We start from the raw sequence: 19,111 nt of genomic DNA, 5'->3' as shown, positions 1-19,111 counted from the left end.
TGTTGTTTAGAAATTGTTGTCTTTCTTGGTCATAAGAAGCCAGTAAGCATTTGGCAGAATTCTGATTGGACAAGGACAAGAGTAAATCCATGATATGGAGTAGAAATAAATCCCATCTACCTCCTTTCCTTCTCATAGTAACAAAGTCTTTTTTCTCTAACCTGTCAGTTAGGATCCAAAGAGTATCAGTTGGATACAATAGCAATAGCACTTAGACTTATATACTGCTTTACAGTGCTTTACAGCCCTCTCTAAGCAGTTTACAGAGTCAGCATATTGCCCCCAACAATCTGGGTCCTCAACTTGGAAGGATGGAAGGCTGAGTCAGTCTTGAGCATGGTGAGATTTGAACTGCCAAATTGCAGGCAGCCAGCAGTCAGCAGAAGTAGCCTGCAATACTGCATCTAACCACTGCGCCACCAAGGAAATGAAAGGTTGGTTTATATAAAGTCTTCAGAGCTTGGCCATGACCTTTGCTTAACAACCACTACTAACCTCCTTTTATAAAGTATCAGACAATTGAATACTCATTTCAGGAATTAGATATTGTGATGCATAGACGGAGATTGAAGACTGAATAGTCTTTGGAAATCTCTGGGAACTTTATGTGAGGGTAGGTGCATATAGCTATATAATACGTAATAGGTATCTTTTGTGCTTGGTATATATAGATGCAAAAACCTATTGAATGTCTTTTCCTTCTGTGCATGTCTAGTACCTAAGTCTTAATTATGTGTATTTTTTTCCTTTTGCAGATAAGACGTGGATGCACACTCCTGAAGCTTTATCAAAACACTATATTCCTTACAATGCAAAGGTGAGGTGTGTGTCTGCTAACTTGTTTCTACTAACTTGATAGCTAGCAATTGTCTAAATCAGATCGTAATTACTAAAGACTTCATTCTTTCAGGGGTAATTTGTTGGGTTCATATGGTAGAAGAAGACAAAGTGCAAGTGGTATCTTTTCTCTCTCTTTTAAACAATAAAAGAATATGGGAATGGTTAAGGTAGCTCTTATCAGAGTTTGAACTGATACTACAGAGGACCTTTGAAATTAGGTTGAAGGTCACATTTATTTCTAGGACCAGGAACTGTCCATTCATAACATTTAGACATTTATCATTTTCTTTTGTAAGATATGGGACCCTTTGTGCTCTCTGAATTTGGTTTTCTTGCAGACATTTCTTTACCCAACTAGGTAACATCATCAGTGCTAGAAGAGAGTAGGATTTGCTTTGTTTATATACAAGTGGCTTGCCCTATCTGTTTTGCTGGGTAGTTTCTTGAGTGGGATGTTGTTTATTGTTGGATTGTTTGTCTGATTTGGTAGTCCTTTAATTGAGGTATTGTTTATTGCTTGATTATTAATCTAATATTAATCTTGGTATTAATCTCTATTTATCTAGGTTGTTGATTGCTGGAGAGGTGTAATGGTGTCTTTGTTTCCTTATTAGCTTTTTGACTGTCCCTTTTGAATGGTATATAGATGTTATTTATCCCTATGTGCAAGGGTGAAATTCAGCAGGTTCTGACAGATTCTGGAGAACCGACAGTGGAAATTTTGAGTAATTTGGAGAACTGGCAAATACCACATCTGGCTGACTCCAGAGTGAGGTGGGAATGGGGATTTTGCAATATCCTTAACGCAGGAGTAGGGAGGGAATGGGAATCTTTCAGTATCCATCCCCTGGATTGGGATGGGAATGGAGATTTTGCAGTATCATTCCCCTGCCATACCCACCAAGCCACGCCCACAAAACCGATAGTAAAAAAAAAATTGAATTTCACCACTGCCTATGGGGCCATTTGATGGCAGATTTGTCCAAGTGCCATCAGAATGCTTTGGTCTGAGTGGCTTAGTCTAGGTTGCTCACAGTTTCTCAGTTGAAACTATGGTTAAATCTGTCCATGTGTCATGAAATTAAGGAGTTTTCTTCATCTCTTCTGATTGCTACCATGATTGCTCTTCATGGATGCGCTCTGCTAATTTCCTGCCAGTCTGTCCTACATAGTGGTTGTCACAGCCTTAATCCTGTCAATTGTAGATGAGTGTTGTTTTTTTGTTCGAGGCTACTACTGGGGCTTTTGGTTTACTTAAGTTTTTCAGATCTTTATTGGTATGTGTGTTGAAGTAATGACACGTCTGTTGGTGTCTGTTGGTGGTTTCTGAGATGTTTTTGATGTATGGCATTATGGCCCAAGGTTGGTACAGTGGTTAGAGTGCAGTACTGCAGACTTCTGCTGATCACCAGCCACCAGCAATTTTGCTCATTGAATCTCACCAGACTCATGGTTAGAGAGGGCTGCAAAGCACTATGAAGTGGTATATAAGTCTAAGTCAGGGGTGGGTTTCAACCGGTTCGCGGCGGTCCCTGCGAACCGGTTGGTCGGCGAACCCGGAAGTAAGTAACTTCCGGGAACGGCGAAGGGCGCACCTGCCTGCCCGTGCTCCTTACCCGGTTTTGATGAGTTCTGCGCTTCCACGCATGCGCAGAACCCGCATGCACAGGACGCATATAGCGCCTGCGCGATCCTCCAGGAGCAGCTGGAGCATTGCACAGACGCTAGTACGCATGCGTGCACCAGGATGCTGCCGGCCCCAACCGAACCGGTTGGAATGGGGCGAGAAACCCACCCCTGGTCTAAGTGCTATTGCTATTGCTATTATCCTTTTGACAGCTTGTGTTGGTTGTGTAGTAGTGTGTTAATGGCCAGGCGCTTTTAATAAAGAGGCGTGGTATCCATTTTGTTGGAAGATATATTATTTTTCTGATGTTCAAGGTTGCTGCAGTAAGTTTATACTCATCTAAATAATGTTCTTGCAGAGCTTCTCTTGTGGGAGTTTGGGTTGTTATTTTGATAGTGAGCACTTGGTTGGTGTGGGTGCTTTTATAACAGACTTATGTTTCTAATTTGCCATCATTGCCTCTGCCGATATGGGTACCAAGGGAGAGTACTGTTGTTGTTTCTTCTTCCCTTGTGGATTTTATTCCCTTGAATATGCTGTTGATTGATTCATGAGTTTTCTCTTTTGTAAGAATTACTAGTCCTCCTTTGACCCTACTGCTTCCTATTGCCTGTCCAGGTGGCAGAATAAGCAATAGTTTGCTCTCTCTCTCAGTGTATAAATAATTACCCTGCTCAAAATCATTGGACAGGAGAGATTTTAATTACCAACCTTTCCACTGTAGTTCTTTCCATACAATCAATAGTATAGTTGTCTTACTATTAATAGGAAAAAGTTCTATTGATCAGGATTATGGGAGTGAAGGCAGAACTTCAACTTTCTTTTTTGTTGCTGTTTGCAGCAGAGAAATAAACTTCATAATCAAAATGTTGAGGAACAAGGAAGCTTCAATTGCCCATCGAAGAGTCCATTAGTATACAGAACAAAAACTTTCAAGACTATTTGGTAGCTGGGAGAAAATGCAGTCTCCTCCTTTTTCCATGGGAGAAATTAACCTTCTCCATTGCAGCAGGGAGAGTGTCTTTAAAAGCCAGCTTTGAAAGATTCATTTCCAGTCTCTTCCTCCTTATATGCTGTGTTCGGATAGGAAAATGTCATGCATATATAATCTTTATGGACCTTTGGTTGATTATGTTGGAAATGGTACTGCAATAAATAAAGATGTGCATGACAGTAAATAAAATATGTTGGAATACTACCTGCTTGAAAATTAAGAAAAAAAAATCATTGACTGTATTTTCTGTTGTGCACATATCATGAATATTAATTAATATCAATAGAAACCATCTGCACATACTGTAGATCGGGAAACTGATAGCTAACCACAGATACAGGATCAACTAATGAGCTTGAAATCACAAGAGTTCACAGAACTCTTCCTACATTCCATTATTTCAATAAAATAATATTTATACAGTATTAAAATTATTAACATTGTATTGTTTAGATAACCGTGCATTTCGGAAATAAAGAAAAGAGAAAGAGATATTGTATCAATATTAATTAAAAATTTAGGATATTGATACAAATACTTGACTTTTTTATAATAAGTGATTTGAGCGTGGCTGTTGACCAAGTGAGTGACCATCAACTTGAATGTGTGTGAGTGCATGCAATGTCTTGTTAAATTTCCTTGTTCCTTGGTGATTTTTTTTCTGAGATTTTACCTAGTAAGAAAAGTTATGGTTTCGTTTCAAATTTTAATTCCAAAGTATACTTTGTTATACTACGTTTATCTTTCCACATGTGATAAAACATTCCTTCTCTTTCATAGCACCTCCAACATTTGTTATTATCTTAAATATTTATAGAGTTGCATAAATCTGTAGAACATTTTCTACCAATTTTCCTTTAGGATGTTTTACAGCAGGGGTGTCAAACTCAAAGTGCTTAGATCTGGCCTGTGGGGCTGGCCTGGAAACAGCAAAGGACTGGCCTGCGGTGCCTCTGGCACCGAAAATGAAGTGTGCAGCCCCTCCCCCCCCCAGCAAGGTTCATTTTCACTGGCAGAGGGCTATCAAAACAAACTAGAAACAAAACAAAAGGAGAAATGTTTCCCCTTTTGCATTTAAGCATGCAAGAAGGGACAGGAAAGGAGAAAGGAAAAGAGGAAAGACAAAGAAAAGATGGGAAGAGAGCAAAGAGGAAAAATAAGGAAAGAGGGGAAGGAAGAGGAAAGGAGAATGAGAGGGGAGGAAAAAGAAAAGGAAGAAAGGAAAGGAGATTATAATGACTGTGAGGAAGGCTCTCAGGGAAGTCTTGCCTTAGCACTTGCCACCAAAGGTGCCCCCAACACAAGTCCAGGTCATGCCCACCCACAGCCACACCCTCCATGGCCACACCTACCCTGGCCACGCCACCTCTAGCCCTTCAAGGCCAAATATAACCCTGATGCAGCTCTCAATTAAATTGAGTTTGACACCCCTGTTTTACAGATTTAATTCACAATTCTTCCCATTGTTGTGCTGTAACACAACAATGCTTTTTAAAGCATTTTTATCCATTTTATTACATGGTTTTTCCTTTCTTCTGCCTGTGCGTCAGGACTTAGTAAAAATTTACATCTGTATCCTCACAGGTGATGTATGAGTAAGAAAAAATATTTTTTTCTTAAAATCCTTTTTCCTTCTTGAGGATATGAGGGGAAAATACGACAATATTTCACCTTTATCTCGCATTTTTAAAGTTCACATTTTGTGAGAGTCACTGAAATCAATCAGAAATAGTATTACAGAAAAACGAGCAACTATGTTCCTATGGGGTGCAATACTTCTCCAGATCCAAGAGAATTTAAACTCGAATTTTAAGTTCATAAACCAGAGAATTTGATTTAATGTATAACATGTCTTTTCAAAACTACTAGTTCTCAAATTCACTATGTCTATTCAGCAGAGAAGAATAAGTGATAGAATAAAGCACTATAATTAATTTAGGATCATAGGACCTTAGGTAACTTCATAAATATAGAAACACATTGTCCAAATTAAATACAAAGCTCACATTTATGGTTTATAAAAGTGCATGTTTCATATGTAATCATGATCTGTTTCTGGGAAGTACACATTATAAATTTATATTGATCCGCAAAATAGTTGGCTAGTTTCTGATTTAATCAACCTATTATGCTAACAATCTTCTTGGTTTTTTGAAATGAATACAAGTCTGTGTTTTATAGAAAATTGGTTACAGGCAAGCAACATCTGGTAGTTGGAAAGCACTTAGAAATAAAGCTGCAATTATTTTGGCAGACATAAGCGCAGTATACTATGATGAAAGGAAGATTGGATGGTAAGAACAATGTTAATGTACAATGAACATTCACTAGATGTTTTGCTGCCAAAATAAAATGTAGTCATGAAGCTTAATTAATTTTGAAGCTTCATACAACTTATGCATTGCGCAACTGTATCATTTCAAAGATAAGAAATAGAAATAAGTATTTAAATGCATTGCTACATAAAATACTTATTATTACTGGTGTGCCAGAAACAGGGTTCTAGTCTGGAACTCCAAAAATGGCTCAGGTCACTTTGAAGATGGGTTATGAATCCCAGATATGATAACAAACTTTGAGGTAAGATAATGAAGAATAAAGAGCTTGATTTTACACAGGGGATATGGGTGCAGAACAGAGATGGGTTGCTCCCAGTTCGGTCGAACTGATAGTGGTGTTTTGGCCACGCCCCTGAACCAGTTCCCTGGTCACTGCTGCCATTGCCGATATGTGGTTTAGTAATGTGCGTGCATGTGCGCAGTTCACTGTAAATTGTTCTACACATGCATGAAGAACAATTTACATTGAATTGTGTGCACACACACACACACAGCACACACAAAGTGAACCGGTAGTAAAACCAGGAGCAACCCACCTCTGGTGCAGAATAGTTAAAACTTGTTTTCTTATTTTTTTTTATTTTTTTATGTTTTCTTATTTTTTTTTCTTATTTTTCACCAAGTTATAGGATAAACATTAAGTTCTTATAGATCTCTATATGAATAAGATGTGGAAACATTTCTAGAAGCAGTATACAGGGGACAGAATTTGGAGAAATTTGCAGTGATAGTAGTTCCTATGGGAAATAAGATCCATATGTTTTAGACAGACAGATGGTGGAGTTTTTATTGCAAAGGAAAAATATTTTTTCACAAAGAATTGGTTCCTTTGCATAAAGACTCCTCAATATTGTGTTCCTTCTAAAATATGTACAAGGAAAGAGAATGAGATGGAAATATAAATGATGGTGGTACCGTTTTTTATAAAGTAAAAAATTCAGTAGGTTAGATTAAGTAATCAACACAGTATAGACTCATGAGTGACAAACAGGTGAAAAGGTATGGAGGTAGGTATTAGCCACAAAGATTTCTCCTTATTCTAAGGTGCCATGTTTGGCCATTCAACAATCACAGAGTCATTCTGATTCTACTTTGGTCCAGTGTGTTCCTTTCTCACGATGACATTTAGTATAAATTGCTCATGACATATTTCTTCTTTTTGGTGAATTGGTTGTAGCTCCATTCTTTACAACATGGTAGAGCATTTCATAAACATACAAAGACTAGCTCTCACTGAGGCCCAAAATCAGAACATATAGTCAAGACCAGCAATTTTTCCATGGAAATATGGACATCGGTTCCAAATCCCCTCTCTTAAGGGTCAAAGCTAAGGTTGAGTATTTTGGGAATAATCTATTTGAGTAGATTATACTCTTACATTGATCCTTCTATTATATGAAGATAGAATAATCTATCTTCAAATTTACAGTGGGATAGAGATATTAATACATGATTCAAATGCTTCAGGAGACGTAGTTTTTAGTAGGGTTTGGTTAAGGCATCACACTAAAGCTGGGAAATGTGATTTCTAGTCCCACTTTAGGCATGAAGCCAGTGTGGGTCTCTTAAGGTCACTTCCTCTGAGCCCTAGGAAGTGGACAATGGCAAACCATTTCTGAAACACCCCCCCCCCCAAAAAAAAAAGAAAAAAAAAACCCTTGCAAAGAAAACTGCAGGGACTAATCCAGGCAATCGCTGGGAGTCAAAAATTGATTTGAAGGTACACACACAAACATAAATATTTTAGAGTCTTTGAAGCAAATGTAAAGCAATATTTAGATTGAGTACACTGCTTGGAGGAGCAGTGTATAGCTTTCATTAGTTTAAGGGCTATAGTTCCATTATATGACATTTTAGGGTCCATATTCCAAAGTAGGCAGAAACAAGACTCAAAGAGAACTGGTGAATAAACACTGGAGAAGAAACGAAATGGAAAACAGCTGGAAAATCCATGGGTGGTTGCCGAAAAGAAAAAATGGGGGGGGGGGGATGAGAACCACTAAGGCCTACCACATAACATACAGCCCAGAAGTCAAATCTTTTGCAATCTTAATTTAGAGAATGTGGATGACATGAAGAAGACACTGAATCTTTTTATTGTACTATTTCTTTTAATTAAAGTATACATATAATAGAAGGATCAATGTAAGAAAGAAATCTTTCCATCACCACCACCACCCTTTTCCTGTCAAATTAATGACAGTGGGGTGGATGCGTTGGGATTTGCACTGGGAAAAGTTCACAACAAGACTACTTCTCTGTTCTTTAAAGTGTGCTTCTAGAATGGAATTTCAAAAAATGCCAGTTCCCACATCCAGCCTGTTTAGTCTCTAGCCGAAGACATTATCAGGACATTGAGCAACTGGAATAAGCTGTTTTAATAATCTTATGCAAAGAGATGTGCACATGATTTTGTTTCTTTAATCCTTATCTGCAAAATCAGTGATATTTAATAGTGGTTGTGAAAAAAAAGTGAGCTTTTATTGTATATTTGTGTTGGTATATTTGATGTGTGTGTGTGTGTGTGACAATTCATATCTCTATAGCAGGGATGTCAAACGCTTGTCATCACAGCAGTATCATATGACATATCGGGACTCTTTTCCCCTTTGCTAAACTGCTAATCTGGCCCGTAGGCCACGGGTTTGACAGCCCTGCCCTATAGTATTCAAGGAAATCCACAGACGTTCCATACTTTCTCATAAATTAATGCTAATGATAATGTGTTTATACCTAAAGGGCTTTTATTTTTCAGAAGTAGCAATTGTAAATAAAAAAAATCAACATGAATCAAGTTTCTAAAGACATTTTCACTTCCCACATGTGTTAGTTCAAACACCACTGAAAGTTTAAACCTACCTTGTGAATTCTGAATTCATATTTCATAATTGGTGGTATTTTTGAATATTCAAAGACTGTCTTAGTAGGCTGTTTAATATCTTTTGCTTTATTAGACAGGATTAAAAGTGGATTTTGTTATAGGATATATTTTATGATACTTTATAATAGCCCAGCATTTTATTCATTCATATCAATTAAAAAAAATATGTTGTTTATAAACTCATTCCCTGTATTTAGGAGTTATTGTTTATTCCTCCACAATATAGTAACTAAGAGCGATGTTCAGATGGCTTAAATTGGCTGAAATTCATTAAAATAAAATGTGCTATGGTGAATTAGATAGGTAACTGCAATACAGGAACATATTTTTTAAACTTTGTTACATTGGCTGTAACTTTAAGCCACAAGCTGGTCAATTAAATACCATTAAATATCTGCTTCTCTCTCCTATTAAAATCAATAGCGTGTTTGGCTGTTATTTTGCTTCCAAAAACTAATATATCATTGTTTTTAATGACATGGTAGCTTTCTACGTACAGCAGGGCTACTTGAACCTGGCAATATCACAACCTGCCTAAAATGATAAATGGAATTTTATGCCCCTGATGGAAAGAGAGAGATACAGAATGATATAATGATAATGGAAAAGCTGTTCATGATAAATGGTCAATGTATGGCTACATCCTACTTTGTTTGCACAAACCTGTTGTGGGCAGATGCAAGGAAAGTGTGAAACAATTTTACCTGCATAAACTGATTAGATTTTTACCTGTAAATTTGTTGCAACTACCTGGGATGTCATCACCCAGTTAGAGAATCCCTGATGCATAGCTAGGGCTGCCCAGAGGTGGCCTAACTCACTTTGAAGATCAAATCCAACACTCTGATATTAGACCATTTGGCCCCAAATATGTCTAATTATTTGACTCATTCCTGGAGCTTGGCTCAAATAGAATAATGCATGTTTGGGAGGATTCTCTATGCGAGCTGCTAAAATCTCATCTCTTAGACGTGAGTTCCTCTCTTCATTTAACAGAGAAAGTGCTTCAGGATCAGCTGAAGCACTGTAATTATAATCCTATTTTTAATACACCAGTTTAGACAGGTGGGTGCTCAAGCTTTAATGAACTGATGCGCAGAGACTCAGTTCAACAAATTCCCCCTGCCATATGACTGAAGAGGGCCTACTCCAAGCTATTTTCAGAGTGGTGAGATATGCTAGCCATTTGATTGTTTCCATTTTAATACTTTTCTGGCCTTCCCTTCTGGGACTAGCAACCTTGGAGGTTCCCAAATCAGGGCACCTGTGTAGTCCAGTGCTGTCTGTCATGGGTATCTCTTATTCTTTTGAACATAGCAGCCACCTTGCTCAGGCAGCTCCCATAGCATTCTCAAAATGACGAGTAAACTTTGCACTCAGAAATTAAAGGGAGCATACCTCTTCTATACATCCTCAATATTTCTGGATGGCCTTCTTGGTTCTTCAGCTGATACCTGAAAGGCCTGTGTCCATGATTTTCTCTTTTGACCCACAGGTTTTGATTTGGACAGCATGTATAAAGAGAATGGTCAGTTACTATTCCAAGTGTTTACTCCCTTGCCCATCAGAGGGACTTTATGCAAATCAGCAATAAGTATGACAAAACATATTTGCTTTGTCCTTTGGCTTTGCCCATTTTGGCACAAATAATAAAATGCTAGTCATAGCCTGACAATTGTTGAACTGGAACCCCATGATTAAGCCTCCATTTTAGGTATCAGTAAATAGACATCTCTCTCCTTTTTTTGTTCCTTTGTCTCTATTTTGGTGGTAGTTACTGACACAGAAAGGATTCAAGAAAAATCATTGCAAAACCACTGCAGTCATGTGAATTCAGTTCTTATGGTTATTATTCTGTTTCAACAAGGGCCCCATTTAGTTGTTTTATGTCCAGATTTTCTGAAACACTCAATTGCCACTTGCATCCTTTGGATTATTATAAAATAATCCATATAGTTGCGACATAGTAATTAGCTTAGAAAGGCAGGTTCCATCCCGTGGTCCCTACGTCAAAGTTCTGGGAATGGAAGAAGAGAATGCTAAAGTTCAGAAGAAAGTAGAAACTTGTTTTCTCTTTATATCCAAAGTTTGTTTCATCCATATTCTGCAGTAGTCTGGCACAAAATAGTGGATGTTTGCTGTTCTATGGCACATTCTGTGCTATAAAACCAAGCTGTAAAATCATTACTCCTTAAAAGTTCAGGAAAGAGCTAATTGGAAATCTTAATTCAAAATCAATTGTACTACCATTCATGTGTTTCAAGCATGGTAATGTTCCCAGATGAAACAAAGTTTAAAAAGCAGCTGTTCAAAGGATGGAATTGAGTGTGGAATTGAAGAATGCAAAAATAGCAGATTCTAAAGCACCTGAGGGCAGGACAAGAAGCAATGGATAGAAACTAATCAAGGAGAGAAGCAACCTAGAATTAAGGAGAAATTTCTTGACAGAACAATTAATCAGTGGAACGACTTGCCTCCAGAAGTTGTGAATGTTCCAACACTGAAAGTTTTTAAGAAGAGATTGGACAACCATTTGTCTGAAATGATATAGGGTTTCCTGCCTAAGCAGGGGGTTGGACTAAAAGACCTGCAAGATCTCTTCCAACTCTATTATTCTATTCTGTTAAAATTAACACCATTGTTTCTCCTAGCTCTATTATGTTCATAATATAATGATTTTTCAGTAATTGTCCTCGGGGTGTTAGACAATCTATTTCTGATTCTGATGTTCATGTCCTTTTCTCAGCTGGGCTGAGAGAGATGAGCTGAAAATGTATTTTGATCATTACCTAAATGATCGTTCCTTGTTCAGAACCGTTTTACATTTCTCAACAACTCCCATGAGGGATAATTCTGAAATAAATCCAAGTAATCTTTAATATGTAAATGACGTTTTTAAATTAAGTTATGTTTGTTAACTATTGTAACTTAATGTTCTATAACTTGTACTTTTATGGTAGGCCTTGTTTAGCAACTACCTTGTTTAGCAACCATGACCAAAATCTTTGGGAGAAATCCTCGCATTTACAACTTTTGCAGGCTAAAACAAAACATAGCTGAAGTAAGATTGTAAGCACAATCTCAGTTTCACTTAGGAGCTGCTGATGTTCTCTAAGCAAGGACTACCTTCACCTAATACCAGTGATGCATATTGCTGGAACTTGAATTGAATTGAATTGAATTTATTACATTTATATGCCGCCCTTTTCCCCGAAGGAGACTCAGGGCAGCTCACAATCCAAGTCAGGGAAGGGGGTACAGATAAGGGATAAAAAAGACGAACAGAACAATACACAGTTTAAAAGCACACAACAACCATACCATTCGAGAGGGGGGCAAAAGCTCTTTAGCCCCAGGCCTGTCGGAACAGCCAGGTTTTAAGGGCTTTGCGGAAGGCCTGGAGGGTGGTGAGGGTTCGAATCTCCACGGGGAGCTCGTTCCAGAGGGTCGGAGCAGCCACAGAGAAGGCTCTCCTCCGGATAGTCGCCAGTCGACACTGGGCGGCTGATGGAATTCGGAGGAGGCCTAATCTGTGGGATCTAATCAGTCTATTGGAGGTAATTGGCAGCAGGCGGTCTCTCAAGTACAACTTGTTTATACTTGACAGATAAAAAAGTATATCTGCAGTATTTCTATAGATGCCTATCATGGGCAAGCTCAGTTCTTACTATCAGATTTTATATACACACTGCATTTGTTCTCAGAAAAAAACATTAATGAATTCCTATTTACCCTGTCAAAAAAGTATTCTGCAACAAAAAACACTTTTCTTTTTATAGTTTATATTTTTAAACCTCACACATATTCAGAGGAAGACAAAAGAGACACAGTGCTTCATAAATATATACAGCTATTGTTTCCTGACTTCAGTACTGGTTTGTCATCTTTTGAACCTGGTTTCTCATTTTAGCCAAACTAATAACCATCAATTTCCTAAGAAGTTATATCATGGCTCTGGTGATCCTGTGACATATAACACCTTAAATCATTGCTAGGCATGAATCATCCCTGAAATATGAAATCATATTTAATCAGGATATTTTCTCTTCACGTGTTTAGATTCAATGATTCCCTTTGCTCAGTGGAAGCATATCAGTTGATAAAGCAGATTTATGTATGTGACTCATCATGAAATATGTCTCACGTAGCTTCTATGATATTATTAGAGTGCTTTTGAAGATTCAGTATAAAATATTGATCTGTTAGTGAGGCCAGAGAAAATCACCTGGAAAGCATTCAAGGATGTTTTGAGAGTTTTCTTGGAAAATACACAGCATCAAATTACATTCAGCTGGTTAATAGACTTATTACAACATACAAGACCATGAAGTGAAACACATCACTGAAGATTCATTTTCGTTCACATTTGGACTTCTTTCCTGAAAATCTAAATGCAAACCACATGATGAAAGTTTTCACCATGATATTGCCACAATGGAAAAATGGTGTTAGGGCAACTGAAATCTCTCAATGCTGGCTAACTATTGTTAGACATTGCAGTGAGATGTATCAGACACCAAGTACAAATAAAAATCAGTAGGAAAATACTTTTAGCCTTGTGAAACTCCTGCAACATGTCAGAAACATCATGTGATTACATACATTATAGTCATTTTAAATTAATTTCATATTTCTTAAAATTCCTATGTGATGCAGTCGTTCTAAAATTATATTTGTGTTCAGTGTGAAGGGATCTATCATAATCACCAAAAGTTTTTCAGGAAGCAAAACTTTTGAAAAAAAATGTTGTCCAGTGAATTATCAAGCAATCTATACGCACTTAAATAGGAATTAAATATTTGACAGGAACCAACATGGATTTCTGGTAAACATGCCATGCCAGACAAATATCAGGGTTCCAAATAGCATCCAAAAGTAAATCAGAGTCCAAGGTAAAGTATTGCTCAAAATTCCAATTTATTAAGAGAGACATGTTGGCACATCTGGGAAAACCCAAATCTGAAAGTCTTTTGGTTATTTGTTGTGGTTTTGGAAAGCTCCTAACTTGAATACAGGAGAAATACAATTATTTATTCTGCCATAGAAAATAGAATAATATAATTTATTTGTCCTAAGGGAAGGGTCTTAGGTACTTTTCAAGAAACTTTTGCATGGAAATGGGACAATTTATTAGTTATGAAATGCCACATTGATTAAAGGGTGGTTATAAATGGCATCAAATCTACTTAGAAAGTCATATTGATTAACTGAAAATCATAGGAAAAGTTGATTTGACAACCGAGTTTTGAAGTAATACAAAAAAAAAACATTTTAATTTATTGCCTTTATATGAAAATCAATATAAAATGTAAGACTGTCAGATAACACAATTCTCCTAAATAATAGTGTGCCAAATATGCTATTAAGAATCAATTTCATATGGTGGATAAGACACCCAATTAGAAACCAGGAGACTATGAGTTCTAGTCCTGTTTTAGGCATGAAACCATCTGGGTGACTTTGGACCAGTCATTTTTTTTTCTTAGCCCTAAGAAAAAGGAAGTAGCAAATCATTTCTAGGATTTTGTCCAGAAAAGACTAATATAGACAGTGGCTAGAGGTCAGCAATGACTCAAAGGTGGATGTATTCATGTATCTGTAGAGTAAATACTGATTCAAAGGTTTGTGTATTCATGTATACAACACACATGCACGCGCACACACATACCCACATCCACAGATGTTTACAGCAAAGGAATGGGGAAAAAAATAAGAAAATGATACCTAAGAAAATTAAAAGTGTAATCTGAAAGTAAACCATAAATTTTTTATGAGACTGAATTGTGATCTGAGATGCTTTTAAATTAAGGTCATCAAACTAAATTCCTGTATTCAGGAAAATGAGCTTAGTTGCATCATAAATTAAGAAGTGTGTTGTACAGGAATCAAGACAAACTCCTTATGGAATCAACAACAAGTGATTGGCTCAGGAAATAATGCAATCATGTTAGTATAAATGAAATTTCAAGTTGAACATAGAGAAGTGCAGGCGCCTTTTCTGCTGATTAGCAGTGAGAATGCCCTGCAGCCCTGGGTTGCTGGTAGTTTTCAATTATGCTTATAATAAATTAGTTTTTTAATTAATTACATAAAAGACATTGGCAAGGTCGCTCCCAGCACATTATCCTAATATATCAGTAACTTTAGAGAAAATATCTTATGATCTATCCATTTTCACTGTAAAAGTAGACAAAAAATAAGGGGAAAAACTTACTCATATATTTCCTATCCATTTAAAGGCAAAAATTTACACAAAAACACACGCACACACACAACACAACACACACACACACACACACACACACATTCTAAAGGAAAATTATTTTTTTCTAAGGTGGAGCACAATTCGATTAATAAATAATATTTTAATATAAGTAATATTTTAAAATACTTGTACTTAAGAAACCAAATGCCTAATAAGATTAAAGCATTATGGGCATGTGAAGCCAAGAGAGATGCATCTGATAAAGTGAACTGTAGCCTACAAAATGTTATGACTTAATGAAATTTGGGTGAGAAAAGGTGCTACCATATTTCAGATTTTTTGCCATCATAGACTAATACACCTCAACTCCTATAATATTCCCATGTCAATTATACTTCCTTCATTATTAATTCACCTGTATTTCCAGATTAGATCACATGGGAAATTGTGTTTTCTTTTACCCAAACCTGCATTGAATTTTATATACTGATTATAATTATTTGTACAACAATTAAGTCTGTGGCTCTCTGAATCATTTGTTTGAGTGACTTGATCTAGTCTGTTAAGAATGTATTGGTTCTTATTAAAATGGAACGAAATCAGAAAGAAATGCATAAGAAATAAAGCCAAATATATCTCCTCACAGGGAGTAATAATATGAGGATTCTTCTCAAACCGTATATTTGCTTTTTCCACACTTGAAATGGTATGTTTTCTATTTACAAGTATTTTAACAAACTGTATATGAACTAGGTATGTATTAACTACTTGTTATTCAGAACTCAGAATATGCCACTTTCTAGCCTTAATAATATGAGGATTCTTCTCAAACCGCATATTTGCTTTTTCCACACTTGAAATGGTATGTTTTCTATTTACAAGTATTTTAACAAACTGTATATGAACTAGGTATATTAGCAAGGTTTCACTTAAGGATGCCAGACAAATTTAGATACTTTTTTCAAATAACATGGTAGAATATGATGGACAAGGAATGCAAAGAATATTGCAGTGGAAAATAAGTAACTTCATCAGCATTCATTTAGTTGTTAATTGAATCAATTAAAAGCAGTGAAAACCTAGGGAAAATCAAGAGACAACTATTAATGAGCTGTCTTAATATACATTTCTACACTCCTTGGTGACTATGAGGTCTGCAATTAACAGCAGCTATTTCTCATCCAAAAAATCCAGCTGAAATTTTCAGCTTGATTTACCAAATGTATTAACTACTTGTTATTCAGAACTCAGAATGTGCCACTTTCTAGCCTGGTGCCTTAACCAATACAACAAACTACATCTCTCATTTCTTTAGTACATATCCGAGGTGGTATTCAGCAGGTTCTGACCAATTCTGGATAACTGGTAGTGGAAATTTTGAGTAGTTTGGAGAACCGGTTAATACCACCTCTGACTGTGCCCGCCCCCATCTCTTTTCTGCCCTCTGAGTCCCAGTTGATCAGGAGGGAATGGAGATTTTACAGTATTCTTCCCCTGCCACACCCACCAAGCCACGTCCACAGAGCAGGTAGTAAAAAAATTTGAATCCCACCACTGGTACATATGCATTTGTTTCAGATTACAGGACTTGTTTCTAACAATGAGTCTTTAGTACATATGCATAATTTTAGTATTGTAAGATTGAGGTATTCAACTTCCTTTTCAGTCAGAAAGTTGTCTCTTATTTTCTGCAGTGAAGGGAGAGGGCATTTAACATTACATTTTTTGAGCAGGATTCAAACATATTTCTTATCTATCTTAATCTCTCTTAATCAGAAGGTAATTTTGCCCAGACTATACAGATATATAACAGCATTTATAATGTATATATATTTTACTGAGGCTACTGTTTCGTTCATTTGAATTCACATCAATTATTCTATGGCATTCCAAGTATTTATTAGCAGTCAAATATTCAAAGGTATTAAAAGTCATGCATGAAATTAAAAAAAATCACAGGAATAAATTTTAAAAAGATCTGCATAATAACAAATGCTATACTGCTCTCTACTGGAAGAGAAAGGTTTACATGTTTTAGATAACTGACTTAATTGTTTAAAGCAATTTTAAAAATGGATTTCATCAAGTTCTACAGTTTTTAGTATGAACATGGAAAACTATAATATTATGAATAATAATGTATGTGAGTTCTCTCCTACATCTATTGGCTCAACAAGATCTGTCCTGAATAAAGGAGAAAAGCAATATGGAAATACAGAAACAATTTCAGTTCAGACTATATATGCATTTGCCATCCTCTAACTTTGTAGCAATGTTACTAGTACACATTTAGATCTAAAGGATCTATTTGTCAAGAGAGAACCTCTTAACTACTTTGTGTTTTCAGAGTATTATGATGGTGCAAGATGGGGGGAGGTCAAAATTATCAAAAATGAAATGATTCTAAATGTTATTGAGCACTTTCATTTTTATCATTTTTATCCTACATCTCACAATAGTGTTAAAAAGATAAATGGGCTCAGGTATCATGACTTCCTGGTAGTGATTTTAATATATATATTTTAAAATATTAAAAGAAAAGTAAAATGTTGTTACGCCCCTAGAACTTGCTTATAGTCTCTGTGCCAATGTTTTTTCAAAGGTTTAAGGATAATTATATTGTCCACCACTTGGCCATAATAGTCTTGGATGCATTAAAAGTAGAAATATCTGATTAAATTATTTTCCAGGAAACATATATTTTCAACTTGAAGAAACAACTATAATTCTGACTCGGAATCCAAATTACTTGTTTAAAGTGGTTTTATTATGGGAGGCTAGTTTATAAATGTACAAGTTTAAACTATGGTTCATTTTTGATCACTTTTAAACAATTTTAAAACCAATTTTTATACCATTCCTTCCTTATTTATTGGTGACTGTTCTATAATGTGCTGTACAAGTTTGTTGTTAACAGTTTTATTTTAATTAAAGGTGCTAGCTAACTAAGAAAATGTGCATGTATGGTGTCTGTCTGTCTGTCTGTCTGTCTGTCTGTCTGTCTGTCTGTCTGTCTCTCTCTCTCTCTCTCTGTGTGTGTGTGTGTTTGTGTGTGATATTTCCAGATAAAAGTATTGAATATAAGATATATTGGGGTAGACAGTAGGATGTCTGTGGCTTTCCAATAATGGTTGACCTACAGTTCTCTCCAGTCCTAGTTAGCCTGACAAATGGTGAAGAAACTGGAAGTTACAGCTTAGCAAAAGTTACTTACTTCTGCTTTGGTCTGTTAAACTACTGTAAAACTAATCTGCTAACTTTAAGCAAGTAGCCAAAATACTTCTGAGCACAGAAGTGGTATTTTCTATACTTGCAAATGTGCTTAAAATTCAGTAGTTAAATACTTGTAATGCAAACTCGCAGATTTAGTCTTGAAGAAAATTCAGTATGGCCAGGATCTCTAGCCACTAAAGCAGATTTAGGGACAAGAATCCACCTGCAGAAAGTGAAAAATGCTAGTAGAAACTTACCTCTCAACATATGAAGGAGCCAAGAATAATGAGGCAACCCAGCTTTTCTTTTTCAATAATTTTGTAAGTTCATGTGGTATGGCATCTAAGTGATGATACGTGTAAATATTAAATACTCAAAATTAATGTCTTGAAATGCTATTACTAGCACATGGAAGTCATTGCTGATATTTCTCCTACACTGATATTTTTTAGTATTGAACCTGGTTTTCTTTGCAACAATATTTAAGTGTTTTGTCTTTCACTTCCCTGCCTAGTTCATAGCCTTGGGGTTCCCATTTCTCATTCAAGTATAATCAATCCATGCCTTTTTAATTTTTCAAAGACGTAGCAGCTTTTTTATTTAACAGTTAAATTATCACAGATCATTCAACCTAACTCAAGTTGACTCAGCCTTCCATTCTTCCAGGATGGGTACAATCAGGACCCAGATTGTTGGGGACAATATGCTGACTCTGTAAACTGCTTAGGGCTGTAAAAACACTATGAAGTGGTATATAAGTCTAAGGACTAATGCTATATTGCTGACAAGTTTTGTAACTATTTTTCCAACAACAGAAGGTCTGGGATATGTTGTGGCCCGCCAGCAACCAGCAGAGCTGGGAGAAGATTCGGGCAGTGAGGAGGTTGGGGAGGATCATAGGTCAGTCCTGGAGTCTGGAGAAGGCTCTGACGAGGGCTCTGCGTCGGAGGCAGAAATGGGGCCAGGATTGTATGCCAGTTATCAGCTCCCTTCAGGGTCAGACATCAGTGAG

The 19,111-nt window shown here is 36.5% G+C and overlaps 1 protein-coding gene across 4 annotated transcripts in view; it reads left to right on the top strand.

Annotated features, from left to right (window-relative positions):
• GULP1 (GULP PTB domain containing engulfment adaptor 1) overlaps window positions 1-19,111 on the top strand; it is a 132,927-nt gene that overhangs the window by 78,383 nt on the left and 35,433 nt on the right. For all 4 annotated transcript variants that reach the window (XM_087708022.1, XM_087708008.1, XM_087708030.1 and 1 more), the window contains exon 4: window positions 756-817. In XM_087708022.1, coding sequence (XP_087564148.1) covers window positions 756-817 — 62 coding nt within the window. The remainder of the gene's footprint in view (window positions 1-755; window positions 818-19,111) is intronic.

This window comes from Thamnophis sirtalis, unplaced genomic scaffold (genome assembly GCF_051295495.1).
Source record: "Thamnophis sirtalis isolate CommonGarterSnake01/CBP01778 unplaced genomic scaffold, rThaSir2_p1.2 scaffold_1, whole genome shotgun sequence".
Taxonomy (NCBI): Eukaryota; Metazoa; Chordata; class Lepidosauria; order Squamata; family Natricidae; genus Thamnophis; species Thamnophis sirtalis.
Note: the sequence above shows the minus strand (reverse complement) of the source record. Positions and strands in the feature narration are given on the sequence as shown.